Raw genomic sequence first — 20,466 nt, 5'->3', positions numbered from 1 at the left:
ACCTGAGAATCATGAAGTTGGTTGTGAAAGCGCTGAATTAAGTCATTCAATTCTTCATTCAGTTCTGATGTAAGGCTTACTCCTGAAACACTGCCTGTAGTCTCTGTTACAACTGGGCATACAGAAAGAGGGGGAAATGTAAATACTTTTCCACAGCAATGAAATAAAGGCTTTTTGATGAAAATCTGTGGTTTAACATTAATATACTGAAGTCTAAAAATACAGCACATATCTTTAATGCTGTGTCCTTTCCAGCAGCTTTACTGTTGGAAGATTACCTCCATTACGGAAATACTAACACGACAACTCAGAGCTGCTTTCTGAAGGACTTCTGAAGTACAAAAGGACTTGTTAAGCTTGTTCCATGTTTTGCTAAAAAGGTCAGAACAAAATGAAATCAACCAAGCTTCTAGGGCTGATAGAAACATTTTGTTAGAAATAAAATTTAGAAATTATTTAGTACAGCTAAACTAAGAACAGTACATGAAGTTTAATTTCCTTAAAATAATAAATTAACAGACACCAAGCTTTCACATTGGTATAAGTTGTAATCTTTACAGCCGCAAACAGAGTCTTGGGGCTTATCCTTCAAAAAGCTTTATGAGAGGAATACATTTAAAAGAAAGTCTTTTTTTCCCCTGCATGAAAGTTCATATTCAAATACTACTAAGATATCGAAGTGGCAGTTGACAGACCAAAATAACTCTTGCTTTTTCCCCACATATGAACCAACAGATCGTAAGAAAAATGAAGCACAAATACTATTTATTTTCCCCCCAGATCATGACTTCATTACATGCATAATAAAGTTTCAGTGTTTTCAAAGTTACAACGTTTACTTTGTCCTAAGTTGAATTTGAATATTAACATTTCCTACCCTATAGTTCTGGCACATACTGCATTTTTAAGTCAGTTGACACAAACAGCAGTAAGAAACTGTTATTAAGAGTGATATAATAGAAATGTGAAACGAACTAAGAAAAAAAATCCTTCACCATAAAATTCAAAAAAAAAAAAAAGATGTTCTAATTTATCACAAGCAATCCTTTTTTCTACCCACTCCCCAAGATGGAGCTTTGTATATTGCAGGAAAGCACAGAAAGCGGATTCCATTACAGGTCTACTACTGCAGACAGGAGAACAGTAACTTACAAAAACCAGTTATGGGAAATAAGGAAACATCTTTCAAAGACACTTGCTTGTCTTGCTCTTGTGGTAGCTTTCTAAAATCTCTCCACCCTAGTTACACCTTATTTCCTATAATCTATCAAATCAAGAACAGCAAAACAGGAAGAGGAGCTCATTAGAACAAGGAACCTCAAAAGGAGACTTTTACAAAAAAGTGTAGAAACCAATGCCTTATTTGTACAAATGAATATATTTTAAATACAAAAATTAACTGCAGCAAGAACTACTATCCTATATACCCTCTAATCAAGCCTAATCTTATAGGGAAGAACCAGAATCAGAACACTAACGCAGACTGAATCTGAACTTGCTCAGTGCAAAATTTTCATTCCCTATAATGGCACACATAACTGTAGCCCATTTCAAAAGAAAAACAAACAGGATTTTGGGAGGGATTGGGGGGGGGGGCAGAACAAGTTTCCAACAAATGAAAATTCACGTATCGACAGTGCACAAAACAAGAACAACTGTCTTCCTTTTAAGACTGAGCCTTTTAAAAAACAACTCTGCTGACAACCTCTAAACAGATATCAAGAAGTCGCCTCTGTCCCAAAGATAACTTTGAAAAGCTGGGAATATATGAAAACAAACTAGCAGAATGCTTTTAAACTAAAGGTTATAACAATGATGGTGCTTTATTATCAGAATCGTGCTCTCACTGTACATGCCATAGAATTCCAGAGTTCTGGTTTCATGTCTACTTATGTGACTACTTTAGCAACTCTCTCCTTTCTTTTATCAAATAAACCATTAGTCTACTAATGGCTATTAAACTGTCAAGCAACCAGTCAGCAAAAAAAACCCCAAAATTCTATAAAAAGCAAATTAAACCTTAAACTACTAACTGCCTATAGACAGAAGGATGTAGAGAGACACATTTTACCCCTCACTCCGATTCTTTTCTTCAAAGCCCTAGCACAATGATGGAGGCAAGTGGCAGGCTTCTAATCTGACTGGTATTGACAGCAGTCAATTCTTGGGAGAAAAATCTCACAATTTTAGGATTTTACAGTAAACCAAAATAATCAGCTGTGTGTTTTTTAAATGACACATCATTTTACAATGTTACATTGTCAATTCTTTTCAGAAATAGGAGCCTCCCAGTAAAATTTTTAAGAAGTGTATTACAAAAAGACTTTTTTAGTGTTTATTCCACAACTCCAGCTTTAATCATTTAGTCATGATAACACAATATTAAAGACACCACAATTCCACATACCAGAATCATCCAGGACAGCAATGGCTTGCTCTGCTTTATGCTGCAAAGCAAGAAGAGCTGCCTGTCTCCCTTGAAGAGCCTTCAACTGCTCCTGCTGTTGTAGCATCCTTTTCAATAAATCATGCTGCTTTTTCAAGTTCTCCAACTCCTCTTTAGCTTCCTGTTGAGGATCTCTGGCCTGCAAATAGAGAGGAACATTACCATAACCACGACAATTTATTTGTTGAGTAAGAGTAACAGAAGTGTCAAAACAAGCACAACTTGCATAGGAATAAACAGCCAGTTTGTGTAAAAAGGTGAAAATTAAACAGCTTCACCCTTCCAGTAGTCCTTTATCTTTAAAAAATTTTAGACATCCAATAGGGAGAAGCCTGTACCACCAAGACATGCTTATCACTCCCGGGGGTTTAAGTTTTCTTTAGAAATCCAGTCAGCTGACCTAATGTCCCAAAGACATCCCTCTGACTTTTAAATCATATAAGAGGGTGTTAACCTATAAGACTGGTAAAGGTAAGCAAGATAAGACATTGTACCATGGAACTACATAAAAGATCTCAATTGATTGACTGGCCTAAAATCTCTAAATTTTCAGCAGAATGTTTTAGGCAGTTACTCTTCTCTCACCTATGTGTTTAGCTTTGTATGCTGTATTTATAGCATTGATGCTAGAACAGACCAGATTTATGTAAACCAATTGCAAAACAAAAACTTGCACAGAATCCCCTCTGTGTTACGTTTTCAAACACACGGAAAACAGATCTGAAACAATGGAAGCATGCTGAGCAGTTAAAATATACCAGAACTCAAGTTATTTTCCTCATCCTATCCTAATTAAGAGCTGAAGATTTGCATCAAAACTGTTACTCAAGGATTGCCAGCCAATGAAGTATTTTAATTAATTATTTTAATAATGAGGCATCCAGTTAAAATCCTGATCCTGTTTGAAGCTGGATTATTGCACTATGCAGATGAAATCATGGAAAAAATTGCCCCCTTTTTATTAGCAGCCGACAAGTATCTCAGAAGAACACTACTAACTTAAAAGTATAATCTTCTACCCACACAGTGCTAATTCCTGAAGTAGAAAATTCAGTTCAAATATTCTGCATCAAATAGAATATTCCTGCAGAATAAGAGCAGGCATTTTATTAACCAGTTTTGGGTATCAAGGAATGCTCAACTTTCCATCAGAGAAAACAGAAAAATACCAGAACTCTAAACTTCTGCAAGTATCACTAAAAGATGCACTGCAACTGGCACTGATCATTTCTGTTAAACTTCTATCTTTTATACAGAAAGTAGAGACAAAATAGATCACACAATGAAATCAGCAGGAAGGAACAAGAGGAAGAAAGGAAAAAAGGGTATGTGTCTCAGTCTCGCTCCCCTACTAAATAATCCAAGTTTTATTTAAAGTATCAGATTTGCTTAAGTTCATTAAAATCAAGTAACAAATTTTTCAAACTTAGTTCTAACCTTGGACTAGTAAGCTTGATAAAACTTTTAAGCCTTTTATTTTAGGGGAAAAAAATAAACTTAAGACTTTTTTTAATTAAATCAGAGCAAAGGAAAAGCCATAGAAAAGTTGGTAACAAGTAACAAAACAAGTTTTAGACTCCATGCTCCTTAAGTCTTCCCTCTTCCAACCAAATATTTATATAAACAGCTATACAAAAACATTTGTGGAACAAGTTAAGGTTACTACTCTCTAATTTATTTTCTCTACATGGTATTAGCTTAAATTTGCATCGGCAGACTACTGGCATAACCATGAAAAGTGTCTGAAAGTCACATTTATAATATGTTTTCCCCAAAAAAGGAACAACAAAACCAGAAGGATCATCTACATAAAATCACAGCACCTGCTGTACAGAGTTACATCCATGCTAACTGTCAGTGTTAACAATTTTCTGTCGATGCTAACAATTAGCAAGAAAAAGTTGTCAAACATCTCTATTTAGAATAAAAAAACTCAAGGCAATGAAAAGACAGCTGGATACACATAAGCAGTCCAGTGGTAACATTTACTGTAAGTAACAAATACATTTAAAGCAATTAATAAAGGAGATAAGGGGAGAGGGAAGACTAGCCTGTATAAACCCTATTTGAGGTTAAAATAACATTGTGAAGTATACCTTTGAAAGCAATCCATGTTCCTGGCTATTAATCCCACAGGGCCAGATTTCCCTGTCATTCAGAGCAGCTCTGTCACTTTTCCCTTTAGGGCTTGTTGTAACATCAATGTCTGTAACCTGCTCCTGTGAAGCTGAATTCCCTAGTTTGTCCTCAATGCGGGGCCGAATGCTCAAGCTAAAAGATACCTCCTTCATTAAATCATTTAGTATGTTAGATTTTGAAAATATGCTCCAACTTAGCATGCATTTTTTAGTTACAAACCTACTGCTTTATCTTGTCAAATAATGAAAACTAGTATCGAATAAGATCTACTAAAGGGTGAAGACATTTTTAGTCATTCTTAGAATTTGCATAAGGCTCCATATAGCAATCAATGTTCTATGACCAGAAGTATGCACTCTACATGTAACATACTCAAGCTGCATGTAAAGAGAATTTAGATGCAAAATGAAGAGCCAAACAAAAACCAAATCGCATTTTGCCAATATGAAGAAAGACACAAGTTTACGTGATTTCTTCTCAGAAAATGTACTGGTCTTTTTCTGCATTTTCCAATTTTTTTGTTTTTAAGTTAAAAGTGCATCTTCCACGTGTATAATTTTATTTCCTTAAAGGGACAGAAAGAGTTCTTATAAAGCAAAAATAATTACAAAAGCTTCTCAATGTTTTAACAGTTTTACTTCCAAGCACATAAATTCTCCTCATCCGCAGAACATTCTCTGTACTAACTGGCCAAAGAGAGCACCTGCTCTATAGTACTTTTTCTCAGTATAATAGTAAAGGAAGAAGCAAAACTTAAGTTATTAAAATGATTTTGTATCTACTACAAGAAATGTTTACCACGTCAAAAAAAAAAGCTTTCAAAAATAGAAAGGAAGACTGACTGTTTATCTCAGCACTAAATTCACAACAGATTTTTTAAAAAGTGCCCATCTTGCCAAAAAATGAGAGAAACTTCTGTGCTAGGTCAATACTTCTGTCATATCACTAGAAAGATACTTGGACAATGGCCCACTAATGACTCATTTCTAACCCTCTCCTGATCCAAAACCAGATAATTTTCCCTAGTAACAGAAACAAACTTATAGATGAAAAATTGCATAGAAAAATATTCTTTCCTACATCAAGCCAGTGAATGCTCTGCCGAAGTACACGTTTAACCCTTCGTTGTACTTTGAAGAATAAAGATTTTTAAAAAACCTTCATTTCTTGATTAAAAAGAAAAAAAAAATCTTTATAATTTTGCTGTGACAGAATCATTACTTTTTTTTCCCATATTAAAAAAAAAATTAAATCGACACATGCACAAACACCTCCTGAACAGAGTGCTTGGGATTTACCATTTTTTAACCGAACTGCAGATTATGACACTATCATATCCATGACAAAACCAAAATAAAGCCTTCATTTCTAGCACCTTAATTACTAAAAGGCAGCTTACCGTGGTATCTGAAGCCTCAGACTGCACATCAATGTTTAGCGATGTGCTCTCACCTACAGAACCAGATCCCACAGCTGAATCTATAGTCCGAACATCATCCTCCTCATTTTCTCTAGCCTGAAACATTTCATTGGCATAAATCAAAAGCTATATAAGGGGGCAGTAAAAATGAGTTATGGAAGGTACTGCATACCAAAACCAACACCCCCAGTGCCACCATCAAAACATCAATGGTCAACTCCGAAAAAAAGCTTACAATGCAGAAACAGATATATCATGTTCTCAAACTTACAAGTATCTTTTGCAAAAATTTCAGATAGGATTTCTCCTGCTCTTTAAGGTCATCTATAAGGTGTGATAAACGCTCAACATTGGCCGATCTTTCATTTTTTTCTACAAGATCATCCCGCATGGAGCTGGCCTTAGCAATATAGTCGCGAATTTGAACTAGTCTGCTCACAATCTGTAAAGACACTGAAGTTACTGAATGCATTCAGCTACAGCTTCAACGTATTTAATACACAAGACATGGTGACAGCAATAGCAAAGGAGTAATTAAAGGGGGAGACACACTAATACTTGCAATCCTACAAACACACTTCCAAAAGCAGTTAAAAGTCAACAGCTTTTGTAAGGATAGATTTACACACGCGAGAAGCTGCAAGGCTGAAGCACAGGGCTTCTACTCAACACAGGCCAAAACAGAAACGAGCTCATCAGCACAGGAAAATATTGAACTGTGAGAGTACTTTCTGGAACCTTATTAAAGGGAGCCAACCTCTAAGATGAAAATTAGTACCGCTACTGTTACTAATAAGTGGATTTCTAAAGAACAATAGATGATTAAGTTTGCTTTCACATTTTCTTCAAGCTGCCTTTGAGAACAGTAGGAAGTTAAGTATTTCCAATAAAGATTTATAGTTTTAAGAAATTTAGAAAGATGCACTGAAAATTAAGAGAGACATATATATACCAATATCCTGTAGACTCTACAGGCCATGTAAATACCTGGCTACTATCCATCATTTGTTCTCCCCTTCCAACTTCTTGAGTAGAGACTTGACAATTTTGCAAGAAATCCTTGCTCAGAGCAGCTCCAAACAACTCTTTACACTGCGCTGAAACCCCACTTTCCTTTTTCTGGGAACCTGAGGCAGGATCTTTGCTTTTGTTAGTGTTAATCTGCATTGACAGGAAGTTGAATGGTTTTTTGCTTTCATTAAGTTGACGTTTGTTGTTAGCAGCCGTTGCCCTGCCTTGAGAGTCACTTCCAATGCTTCTCTATATAAAAACAAAAGAAAGAACAATTGCTTTATTATTTTCATCCAATATGTTCTCAACACTGATTAATTTCACTGGTTAAATTAATATTTCTGCAGTATTATTAGACTCATTTTAAAGTTACCTAATTAGTAACCGACCAGCCAAAAGTTACAGAAAGACAGTGCTGGTGATTTTTGCCATATAGTTTTCAGAAAGTAAGCCCATCCTCCCAAAATAGATGAGAAGCAAAAAGGTTCTGCAGTTCCTCCGAATTTAGTTACTCATTCTTGTTGTGGCCTCCACCTTTACCATAGTGAAAGGCATCCTACTTCTCCAGATACATTTGAGAAAGTAACAATAATAAAAAATCAACATATTCCCCTGCAGGATATGATACCTCATAACTTCAGCTTTCTTTAGAACCTTCTGAATAGCAACATGCTGCCATAACATACAGCTGAGGAGGAAGTTATACCTAGCCTTTATATTCTAAGTCAACACAATGAATCACACTTGAAAGAATCTTCACTATCCAAAGAAGTTAGCAACAACCTTTGGGAAAGATGAACCAGCCTCTGTTCTGAAACTGTTTGCACAAATTTATGCTTTGTTACTAAAGAATTAATCCCTCGTACTTTTCATTGTTTTGGACATGAGAAGGATGGATGTGCCATATTCCCAAAAAAGAAGTTATGGCTCAAGAATTTGTGCCACAAAATTCTCAACGCTGTACTGAGGAACAGTTTGTAATGATACTTCTCTGTTTAACCCACAAGGCTAACAATGTTCAGAATCACAAACTGGCACTTTCAAGAACAGACTTTCAAAATAAGGTAACAGATATTTTCAGGTGGCAGACAAGTACCATGAGTAAGAACTACTAATCTGAGGACACAGGAATTAGTTAATGGCTGAGACTAAGAGAGCGAAGACAGCTAGCATACTCTTAAACATAGGAAAGCCATGGTCCCAGACTTTCCCTAATTTTTTCAAGTTCAAAACCAGAATTTTGATTTGGCTCTCACGGTGCCTATAAGACCTTTTTTTTACCTTAATCACTTATGAAAGGTTTTCCTCAAATGTCACATTATTAAGAGATAACTGAATAAATTCTGTAGTCACATTTTGGGTGAGAGCTAGTATTCACACAAACCTGATCCAGATCACTGAAGTTTATTCTTTGTTTAAGCCTTTCTAGTTCAGCCTGCTCTGGAACAGACATCTGGGTCATGTACCGAGCATGAGGAAAACTATGAGGAGTTCTGGCCTTCCGTCGTCCCATTCCAGGTGAGGATTCTGGAGATATATCATTAGTAAGCCTTGTTTCAGCTTCCCCACTAAGCTTTTTCTTGTTTTTTTCCGAAGATCTGTTTGCTTTCTTCTGTTGACTTCCCCAGTCCTTAAGGGGAAGGACAGAGAAGAAAAAAAGTCATATTTGTTATACACACAGACAAAAAGTAAATTATTTCATTCAGTGATGTAGAGTTTACTTCCATTTTAGAAGTAAAAATAGTAACCAATATGAAAATACGTTTTCTAGAGCAAATGTCACTTTACAACTAAAATTTTCTCCACTGCATAATTAAAAATAGCTTCTCGGGAAATCTGAAATTAATTTTATCCTAAAATGCATGAAATTAATTTCAAATGAAGCTAAAATCGTATTTTTCTTCTTTGCTGAGGACTTTCACTTCAGGAGCTTAGAACTTTCTAAGTCACAGTTTTGGCTTTCAAGACACCTACAACACTTTTGTGTCTAGCTACTTTATTTATCCAAAACACTTGCCATAAATTACACTCATCGTTTGCTTACATCTACCTCTGTTTTTGCAGATATTTACCCTAGAGCTGTACTGACAAGGCTTAGGGGGTTGCATTGTTACCTGCCAGTAACAGAATCTACCTGGTAATTCTAAAGTACAGCATCAAACGGCAAGAGCAAGACAAGACTAACGATACCGTGTTGTTCAGCCGGTCATCGAGGCTCTCATTGCTCCAGCTGGGCAAGTCCTGATCATTCATGCCTTCTTCAAAGGGACCACCTCCTGTTGCCATGGCAAGCGATCAATAAAAACAATCTAAAAGAAACAATCTAAAAAAAATGTGCTGTATTAAAATCAGTTTACATACAATATTTTAAAGATTCATAATCTGAGATGACAACTACATATTAATTGTAAAATGTAAACACAAGGCTGTTTTAGGAAACTAAACTCTCCATTTACTAAACTGTGTTACTATAAATGTATCAATGAGAAGAACACAGAAACTGGCATGAAAAAATAAACAAGAAATAGTTGTGGGTTTGGAGTTTTTTTACCTTTGTTTTTTTAATCTCTGTTCTACAAAAGAAACGTTTTCTTTGGGAGGCTCTCAATTGTCCTCACTTTAGAACAAACGATACAGTGCTCAGAAAGATTGCTTTGTAATTCATAAGGCCTACACTTTCAAGTCCAGGGTGATGTCTATTTGATACAATGAGTGACTCTGGAGACCAAGTACATCAAACTTCCACATTCATTTTAACATTGATGTGTTAAAATGTGTGACATTTTAACAGTGTGTGACAGTACTCTGTGACAACAGATACTGAATGGCACATTCGATAAAATATGAGGAAAACAGACATCGGTAAAAGGATTTTTACTTTCTTTACCACACATCAAGCTCTTTAAGCAGTCAATGCTGTGACACATTATGCTTTCTACCAAAATCAAACAAAATAATGTGGATTTCCTAGAGCTCTGCTGCTCTTTAACAGTGTCATTCTGTGCAGTATGAAGCAACCTAAAAAAAGTCGTTAAAGTTGAAAGATCAGGAAAAAGTATTCCTTTATGGTAATAAAATTAGATTAGCCTGTTCAAAAAGGTGAAGAATACACAACTATATGCACTAAGAGCTGCCAGTACAATTCCACGGCACAAAGCTACAAACTTTACCTATGAAGTACTGTTACAGATGCAGAAGAAAAACAGTCTTGCAGAGATTTAATTTTTCCAGCTAGTTTTCACTGCTGTGTTAGGGCATGAGCCAAGCTTTATTTTTAACTGAAAAAAAAAAAATCAAAAAGGACAACTTATTTCTCAAAATTTTGCTGCAGCCTATCTACTATTAATTTTCACAGAGTGCAGGTGACAAAATCATCTGAAACTCAAGATTAAGAAGTATCTAGGAAGTTCGTTGGGGTTTTTTAATATCAATTCTAGAAAGGAAAACAGATTACTCCTGAACTAAGTCTAAAAGCTGTACTAATACACCTATCTTGCTTAGGTATAGGATTCAATCAAAATCACACAAGACAGCCCTCTCAGTAGGCACACCTGCACAAGGCAGTATTTCTGCACAAACACAGCCTATTACTAAACCATAAAGGAAATGGGATCTACCAGGTGTGCTCATTATACCATAACCACATCTCCACTCACATTAACACTTAGGAGTAACTCAGCTTCTGTATCTCACAAGCAGAATCATAATACAGGTACAACCCAGTGCCTGCTACTTTGGGAACTTTGCCCTACTGTCCCTGCACATTAATTCATGCTCCGTTCTTCGTCCCATAAACAAATGCATAGTTACCAGTTTAAAACGAGCTATGCTTTTAAAGAACTTTCCTCAGCTACAGATAAACTGTTCAGCTTTGTAAATGTGTGAGACCCAACATCTCAGCAGACACTGTATCCTGACCTATGTCACTAAGCATAATGAGGAAGATTAGAGGCCATCTGGGTTTACAGTCCAATTCAGTAAGCTGTTTCCTCATCATCATGTTATATAATTCTACTAAAACCATCACAAAAGTAGTTTTTCCCTACCTCCCACTGTAAAAAGAAGTGGCAGTACTCATGTTTACATAACACAAGTAACTACTCACATTTATTTCTTTTAAAACTTCCACAAAAGCTGTCCTCACCTATTTTTGTTGTAGAAGTCTCTCATTACCTCTGAAGTAGGTTCACTGCCCCACATGGAATATTCTGAATAATACTCTCAAACAAGGAGTCTAGGCTTATACCAATACACCTTGATAAATACAGGTCAAAAATAACAATAACCTGATTATTTCCAGACAGTAGATTTTAAAGTCTTCTAGCAGAACTGTGGCCCTTCCAAAGAGCAAATTTTAAACTTTCATAGTATGGGCTTTGATATTTCCAGATAAAGTGAATTTAAGATCTGAGAGTTCTGCTAGTATTTTATCCCTTTAACTCAGTTAAAAAACACAAAGAGGTTCAGCCAGCATTTTTCTTAGAAATTAAACTCTCTCATCTGAAGCTGCATTTTCTTCCTCCACACATACATTTCATCAATTTGCATTTTTGCTTAGTTTTCATTTTACCAGCTCTTTCCACAAGAAATCCTCTTCTAAAAGCTTTGGTACCTTACCATTATCTATTTCTGCATCCAGCAACCATTGCCAATTTTAGCTTCTCGCATATCACAGAATCTGTATAAAAGCTCTATTTGAGCATGTCAATACTGCCTTACAACATTTACACAGACTTGTGGAAAAATAAAAAGGACTTCAAAGTAGATTTTCTACGGAAAAAATAACTTAAGATAACATGTAGGATTATAGGCAAAACATATTTTGTACATATGCAAATTGCTCAGAAGAACTACTACTAAACGTGCTAGCAAAATAAAGGTATGTATTTTAAAATGCTTTTTATTCTACAGCAGAGTTGTTCTTGAGATTTTTTTTCCTACAGCAGTCATGTGAACTGCAAGAGCTCTTTAAAGCACCAAATCCTGCACAGAGAAAACTTCTGAAAATAAAGAAATTAACCGGAAAACAAAAAGTCACAAAAAGCCATGACAGCGCCATAAAGGCTAAAAGTGGGACTAAACATTTCTTTTTAATTTTAGTTTTTTAAGACGTGCGCTCCTCACTGGGCATTAACTCATTAAATGCCAACCACACAGTACCATCGCACAGGTGCAGTCAACAGAGCAAGTCCCCTCCTGTCGCACCTCTCACAAGCCGCACACTCACACACCCGGACCGGGGGCGGCGTGCCCGGGACTTCCAGCGCCGGAGCCTTCCAGCAGGCTCTGTCGTCCCGACCTGCTCCGACCTCCCGGCGGGCCCCGAGCCCACGCCCGACGGGTCCTGTCGCCGCCAGCGGGGCCGGCGGAGCGAGCGCTGCCCCGGCGGTTGTGCCGGCCGAGCCGCTGCCTGAGGCGGCCGAGGCGCTCCCGGCCCGGGGGCGGCGAGCGCAGACCCCGCTCCCTCAGGGCGCCAAAGCCGGCGCCGCGGGGCGGGTGTGTGGGCGGGCTCTGCCCAAGGCGCCTCCGCTGGCCCGGACGCGGCGACGTCTCCTTGGAGAGCGGGTAACGCGCCCTGCCCTGGCGGGGGGCGCGGCCCGCACATCGCGCCGGCACCGCACAGCTCCCCCTTACCCTGGACCTGTCCCCGAGCCCAATGCCCGCTCCCCACCGCACACACCCGCGGGCCGGGCCGGGCCGCTCTGCCCCGCCGCGGCCCCCGCTGCCACACGGGGAAGGGGCAGCTCGGGGGACAGGAGAGGGTGGCTCACCCCGCGCCGAGCGGGTCACCCGGCCTGGCTTCTCCTCCACCGCCGGTCGCCACTCGCGTGGTCTGGGCTGCCCGGACGGGCGTTCCGCCTGCGGGCAGCGGAGGAGCGGCGCGGCCTCGCCTCGCCCGGCGCGGCAGGACACCGCTGGCGGAGCAGCTCACAGCGCCCCGGCCTCAGCTACCACCGCCATCTTGGCCGCCGCTCCGCCAGGACGCGGGGGGTGGTGCCTGGCGCAGGGATACAGGGATACACAGACAGACACACACGCAGACACAGAGAGACACACAGACACAGAGAGACACACACAGAGACACACGCACTGTTACCTGGTAACCTCCGCCCGCCGAGGCCCGTCCACGCTGCGCAAGCGCCGCCCGACCCGGACGGCGAGACGGCCCTTCCCGCGCGCCGGCCGAGGATCCCCCGCGCAACCGCCGGGGCTGCCGGGGAGGGGCGGCCGAAACTTCAACTCCCAGAGGGCACTGCGCGAGGCGCGGCCGCCCGGCCGACGGCGATGCCTCCTGGGAGTGGTAGTTTTCCCGTCAGGGCAACGGCCCGCTCTTGGCAGGGATGCGGGACGGCCGCCGCTGTCTTGCAGTCGGATGGGGGGGGCTGGGCGCGTTTTGCTCATAAAATAAAATAAGAGAACGACAATGAACTCTATAAGTGCCTTTGCCTGACTGGAAGACTAGTGAGATCACGTCGAACCCTGAGCGTGGACGAGGATCAGATCCTGCCCTCGTTCGGAGGAGTATCGACTAATCTGTTCTGTCCATCTTTGGCCTCCTTCAAGAAACACGGCAGTGAGGAGGTGGAAGTCGTGGTAGTCTTGTTCTAATTTTTTTCCTTCTTTTTCTGCAGTTCCATTTTGCGTGTTTTGTGCTTTGTTTTAGGGCACTGAGTTCACAGACCTAGGTTCTTTAAACTTTCTTTTGGGAAAAAAAATAGAGGGTTCGGCACTTAAAAAAACCGGTTGTGTGTAGAAGCTGTGCTGTGCATGGTATTTGGAAGAAGTTGTTAGAATCATGGAACCGTAGGATATCCTGAGTTTAAAGGGACCCACAAGGATCATCAAGTCCAACTCCTAGCCCTGCACAGGACCATCCCCAAGGGTCACACTGTGTGCCTTGAGCTCTGCCAGGTTTGGTGCTGTGACCACTTCCCTGGGGAGCCTGTTCCAGTGCCCAAACACCCACTGGGTGAAGAATCTTTTTCTAATATCCAACCTAAATCTCCCCTGACTCAACTTCAAGCAATTCCCTCAGGTCCTGTCACTGGTCCCCAGAGATCAGTGCCTGATCCTTCACTTCACCTCAGGAGGAAGCTGCTGGTCCCTCAGGGGGTTGCAACTTGCATAACACACTCAGGACTTCTGTTTCAGTAAAGCTGGTATCATCTGTATTTCTTTCATTTTAGGGGATTGTCACTTGTCAGAATGGAAAAAACCATAATTTTCAGCATTTCCATTACACTGAGTTTCTAAAGCAGAAACATTAAATATTTACATTGGCCTCACAATTCATCCTGCTAGACAAACATTCTAATGGTACCACATGGAAATGTATTTAGACCCCCATCTGTCCCATATTAGGATTTAGACTAATGTATTTTGCTCAAAAAAAAGACAATTCCTTTCCAATGACACATTAATCTATCTATAGTTTAGAAAAGGAACTAAATGATTGGAAAACCTGTGAAATAAAGATGTTTCAATAAAAGTACTATTGTTCTCTCCACCAGATGCCCCCATATCAAAGGAATAGATCTGGACAACACAGAGTATGTGAAAAAGGTGAGCATAAGACTGCCTGTCATAGCAGCATCTTTCTCCCATTTCTCCCATGACCCACATGACTGTATATCCACAACTGAAATCACTTTGGAAACAATCTACAACTTGATGGAAGCTCTCTGTGTGATGAATATATATTATTCATTTAATAATAATTGCAATATTGCAATTCTGAAGCTAATAAAGAATTTAATTTATCAGCATTTTTTAAATTCTTCTAACTAATGTCCTGTTATCCTGACCTCAGGTACTGTGTCTGGATATCCAGCACAGTGTTGTCAATGTTGCTTTTGGAAGATGCTGTCTTATTACAGTGGCATTCCTCCCACGGCCCAGCAGGTGGAGGCAGAATTTAAGAGAAGATACTACCTTAATTCAATGACTCATTATTTTTGTTGCTGTTGTTTATTGTTAAGGTATAGATCCCTCGTTCATACTGTTTCCTGCATGCAAAAAAAAATCTTACAAAAAAAATATAATAATGTATTGAGGAAAAAAATTAAATTCAATGACTGTAGTATGTTTCAGTATCAATGCCTTTTACTGTAGTTCCTTATATCTCATAACTGTATCTTATCACAGTATGTCATATATCAGTAATTTGTCTCTCATAGGAGCTTACAGCATCATGACACCAATTCCTGCTTGACATTTACAGAATGATTTTTCTCTTCTTATTTTCTGTCCCTGTTCTGGAACTGGCTGCAAACTTGTTTGGTTGGTTGGGTTTTTTAGTTGTTTTTTTTTTCCTTAGGAAAAAGAAAAGGTGCTCCAAAGAAATGAAACAGTATCAGCTCCTCAGAGCCATTTTTCAGTAGAGACAGAGACTTTGAAAAGAAACAAAAGGCATGAAGGAATCATAGATTGCACTGCAGGAAGCATTATTTCCAGTAGGTGGTTCTCCACTACTGTTGTAAAATAATGTGGGATTTGAGAATGACTGTGAGCCAAAACTCATATGGCTCAAAGAATGTCTTGTTAATTAAATAAAGAAAAATCTTTTGGGGGAAGTCCTATATGAACACTAATGAGCCTCTAGACTGACAGTAACTAAATCTTCCTACAAAGATCTCTGTTATAAGTGCTTCCATCAGCAGACATGCTAATGAATGCATCCTCACAGAAACTGAATGGATTGAGATAGCCCAATTTAATTAGGATTGAAAGCCGTGTCAGAGATGTGATGATTTCTTCCTTGCACATCTGTTGGTTGTATCTTGTTAATTTTACTTTATCATTCCAAAGTGAAAGGAAAGAAAGCAAACAAAATACAGGCCTGTAAGGACTGGAGACAAGAAGAAGTGAAAGATTAACCTTTTACCGAGACAGAGGAGATGTAAGAAGTATCTGGAAAGAGCGATTTTTAAGGGCCTTGAAACAAAGACAGTAATTAATATAGGATTTGTTTCAAATAATTGTCCAATTTTTTCCTGATTTTATGACAAAGAGGTTTTGGTTGCAAAAGTGAAACTGGCCAAAAATTATTAGTCTATCATAAGATGGCTACACAGTGACTATCAGGCTACTATACTAAAGGTATTTTTCCTTTCTTTGTGTAACATTAGATTAACAAAGAGTTTTGAGTTGATTTATACAGGAAGATGAAGTGTCCACTTACCCTTCTAGGGTCTTATAATGAGTTAAGTAGGTGTAGAGGCAGAGGCACAGGCATTTAAGACCCCAAAACCAAGCTTTATGTTGGTGAAGGATTCGCCAATTCAGTACCAGTGAAGAAACCAGGACAAGAAGGAAACCATTTTTGATGACCCACCCAAGCATAACAGTCATCAGAAGCAATAAAGAAAAGAAAAATAATTGGAAGATAGGTATTATCTAACCTGGTCAGACCCCAGAAGAGCACCTAAATCTCAGCTGAAGAATGGACAGGATCCCTGTTGTAAACCTTCCCCACATCGATAGGGGTGGAGAAAGTAATCATCTTGATACTGCTATTATCTCACCAATCCATAATATTTGCTGTATTATGCACTTGAGGTATTACATTCTAGTAAAATATTGATTAGGGTTTGTACAGATGGATAACAACACTAAATTGATAAATACCAAGGAAGACAGATTAGTTGATGCACCTTTCCAAAGGCAGTCCATACTTTTCACAAAGTAGAATATAGGAGAAGGATGTCTTTGAAGAGAATAAAAGGAAAACTGGGGCCAGCAGGAAGCTTCATGTGTAAGGAAAGCAGGAAGAAGGCAGGATATGTGAGCTGCTCCTCTGAGTAACGCAAAAGATTATGGACCATGTCCTTTTCTTGGTGCTCACACTGAGATCGTGAGCAGGTCACTTTGCCATGTACATTTCCTCACAACATAGCTTAATCTATGTTTGTTATGATCTTGGGGTTAATGAATAGAGGACAAACACAAGCAATGGTGTTTATTATGATTTTTTAAAAAAATTATTCTGGGCCTTCTCCAAATCCACTTTCTATATCCTTCAAAGACGTGTACAGATCTGGATGTGTCTTTACTTCTGTTATGTGTTCCATTTATGCAGTAATACTGTCCTTGCTTCTGCTTATTGAAAATTACATAAAGGCCTGCTTCTTTTATATTTCTAATAAGAGTTGTTGGGTTTTTCTTCCATATTTGCTGTGGGATAAAATAATGTCTAAATATGTTGAATTTACTGATCTTATTATCTATGATAATGAAGGTGTGTTGCTGATTTCTTTATTGTATGTCTGAAATGACTGATTATGAAATGAGTGAAATTACTAAATTATGCACCTGTTTCTTGCAACACTACATAAAAATGAGGTAAATTATTTAAAAACTGGGATTTATTTTTGAATATTTTATCCATGCACAAAAAAATAAAGTACCTTCATTCTGTAATTTCAGAATATGTAAGAAGTTCTTTTTTGCTTATCTCTTGGTCTCATCAGGGAGTTACACTTATTGCCATAACATTTCAAGTTGATTGTGCAGTTATGCAAGTTGTAAAGATCTGTTATTCACATGGGACAAGGTTGCAGAAATAGGCCCTGGTCACTATGTGCAGTGTGTTTGGTGAATATATGAATATGGTTAAATCTTCATAAGGTTATAGCGGGACTGCTGTATTTTTGGTCTAATTTATTTCTACCACTGCTTTCATTAGGATTATGGCAAGCATTTTGAAGAGAGCATGTTAAAAGAATCAAGAGATTTAAAATATTCTGAATCTTCTTATTTGTCCAGAATTAAGCAAAGTATCAGATAGTAGTCCTCTAACTCATCCAACATTGAAAAAATAAAATATTACTAACAAATTATATGGCAGAGATGGCTAGCTGTCACACATAAGCAATGCACAATAAAGTGCACTTTAAGTGAAGTGAAACATTAATGGCCACTGTCTGCTTCAAACACTGGAGCCTGTGGTAAATCACATACACTGAGGTAGCTTGCCCGAAGCCAGAAGACTTTGGCAGTGACACTGGATATAACCTCATGGAACTATGCATGTCAGTACAATGAAAGAAGAAGAAAGCTGAGACACGGGAAGGAGGCAACAATGTCCTAGAGACAAAAAAATCAATAACCCTCAGAAGATGGTAGTACTGAGTAAGTGGAGAATTGGAATCGTGAACAATGATGCTACTTTCTTTTGTTGATTCCTCTTGTGTTCAGTACAGCAGAACTTTTGCATATGCTTCCCTGTGAATAAGCAGAATTACAACAGACTACTTTTTGTTAGCTGCCTCCAAAAAAGCATAAAATATTAACAGCTGATAACTATATTTAAATTTTAAAACCTTAGTGGATAACATTTTTTTACAGCATTCCAAACTGTTGATTAAATCCAGCATAGCTTTTTGATAATCTTCTTCTCTTGAATATGTGGATCACCTCTTCTGTAAAAATAGTTAAAGTGAACTGTTGAACAATCTAAAGTAACTCCACTTAAGCAGATAGAGTTGTACGCACTTTCATCAGTAGTCTGCTGTTGGAAGGCATTTAACATGTCAGTCAGCTCTGCAAACACCCACAGCATTATGTGTGTGAAGCTCATATACAATGTTTTTATTTGTGGAATACAATTAAAAGGGGAAGATATAATAGTATTCTGCTAAATGGCACATAGTAAATTATGATAACTACTTAACCAGATTTCCTTGTAAACACACCACACAATTCTTAAGTCAGTCTATAAAAAATATACACTTACTTTTGGAAAGGAGGCTGCCTTTAAAAAATTTACATGCAGAATTTTTTAATCATAAAGCTGATTTTGGATTATCTTTGATTTCAGCTTTGTTCTGTTTCAGTAACAAAATATTATTATGGAAGTGACACATTATTACTACTTCATATGTTAAAAAATTTAAAAAACTCAAAGTTAAATTTACTCAGACATCATGATTTTGATGGAGTTGGTCAGGATGGGTTTGGGGGTTTGTTTGCTTGTTTGCTTGCTTGCTTTTTTCCCTCAGGAAAAAAAAAAGCCTAGCATCTAAGTTACAAGACCAAGCATCATATTCTATTTCAAAGTATTTTCAATTTATTATTGTTACACTTTAGCATATGTGAAAGACCGTTCAGTTATCATGTTGGATGTACAGTGCTGAATGCACATTTTCAAATATGTCATTTCAGCCAGTCCTACAGTGAAGTCTATTACATGTTTTCTCTTTTATTCTTAGTATAACACAAATGAAAACAATGAAGAGAAAGCACAAACAAATTAATTTGTAGCAGATGGAATGAAAGTACATTTTGACAAACACACAGTTACCATGTTGTGGTTGTACAATCTTTGACACTTCCATATTTCCACATGACAGCTGAAGGTGATGTAAAACTTTCCTGAATAAAAATCATACACCTGACAAAAAAGTAAAGCTTTATATTTTATAGATTATATTTAAAACCTGTCTTACAACTTAGCAGGGAAAAATTGGTGGTTCCTTGTACTATGAAAGCTTCTTATGCTTACAACTTCTTTTGAGCCTGAATGGTAAAAGAATAATATTATGAATGCATTATCTTGTGTTTGCTGATTTTACAATCATAGAATGGTTTGGGTTGGAAGGGAAGGACCTTAAAGATCATCCAGTTCCAACCTCCCTGCCATAGGCAGGGACACCTTCCACTAGATCAGGTTGTTTACAGCCCCATTAAACCTGGCCTTGAATATTTTTACCTTGCTTATTGGAAGTCCTAAACATCTTGATTTAGTTTAGAAGTGAGAAACAGCATTTTATCCTTTATACATAATTCTGTGAAAAAAATTATAGAAGAGTAATTAACGACCCTTGCCATATTTTCCTTCACTTCTGTGCAAACTCTCCCAGGAGGAGCAAATCTGAAAAAGATCTATGTGAACATCCAGGTCTTAACTGGCCATAATAAGGTCTATGACATTTGCCAGTGTTCAGTGTTGGATGTATCCAAGAGGTCTCAGAAAGGCCTTTCTCACTTCCTTTTGTGCTTATATGACTTCCATTTGTGTATTCCTTGAAAGTCTTCTACTAAGTAGGTTTATTCTTACAAAATCATTCTGATAATGGGTAGCCTACAGACCTTGTGAATAATCTCTGACTTGACACTCTATATAGTTCTTGTTTAATTGAACCACAGCCATATGTTTTAGCCATCTAGTCTTTGTTTAAAGACTTCAAGTGATGGACAATCTATTTGTAACCCTCAATTAATTGTTTAACTTATTTTGTTTATTTTATTTATTTATTGGTTAATAAATCCAAGTTTAAAATGCCGTGCCTTTTTACTACTTTCTAAATTCAGAGCCCACCCACTGAGCAACCATAGGTTAAGAGTCATGCTATGAACAGGTATCTTCCTCCTTGAAGAAGTCATTAGTGATGGTAAGATTCTCAACAAAAATGACTTGCTGAATGATTTTGAATTTTTGAATAATTCTTAG

General features: G+C 38.2%; 1 protein-coding gene across 25 annotated transcripts in view; it reads right to left on the bottom strand.

Moving 5' to 3' along the window:
- Window positions 1-13,247, bottom strand: part of PCM1 (pericentriolar material 1) — a 40,976-nt gene extending 27,729 nt beyond the window's left edge. For 6 of the 25 annotated variants that reach the window (XM_051790244.1, XM_051790246.1, XM_051790239.1 and 3 more), the window contains exons 1-9: window positions 12,788-13,086; window positions 9,207-9,339; window positions 8,401-8,646; window positions 6,993-7,265; window positions 6,277-6,447; window positions 5,985-6,101; window positions 4,543-4,731; window positions 2,408-2,585; window positions 3-112 (exon numbers count right to left, since the gene is read on the bottom strand). In XM_051790244.1, the coding sequence (XP_051646204.1) occupies window positions 3-112; window positions 2,408-2,585; window positions 4,543-4,731; window positions 5,985-6,101; window positions 6,277-6,447; window positions 6,993-7,265; window positions 8,401-8,646; window positions 9,207-9,302 (1,380 nt within the window). In that variant the 5' untranslated portion in view covers window positions 9,303-9,339; window positions 12,788-13,086. Of the gene's footprint in view, window positions 1-2; window positions 113-2,407; window positions 2,586-4,542; window positions 4,732-5,984; window positions 6,102-6,276; window positions 6,448-6,992; window positions 7,266-8,400; window positions 8,647-9,206; window positions 9,340-10,186; window positions 10,295-12,787; window positions 13,088-13,113 lie in introns of those variants that run through there. The other 19 variants (XM_051790232.1, XM_051790238.1, XM_051790237.1 and 16 more) reach the window with 9 other exon arrangements.
- Window positions 13,248-20,466: the final 7,219 nt, after the last annotated feature.

This window comes from Manacus candei, unplaced genomic scaffold (genome assembly GCF_025592945.1).
Source record: "Manacus candei isolate 608988 ecotype Guabito, Panama unplaced genomic scaffold, ASM2559294v1 h1tg000028l, whole genome shotgun sequence".
Lineage (NCBI taxonomy): Eukaryota > Metazoa > Chordata > Aves > Passeriformes > Pipridae > Manacus > Manacus candei.
Note: the sequence above shows the minus strand (reverse complement) of the source record. Positions and strands in the feature narration are given on the sequence as shown.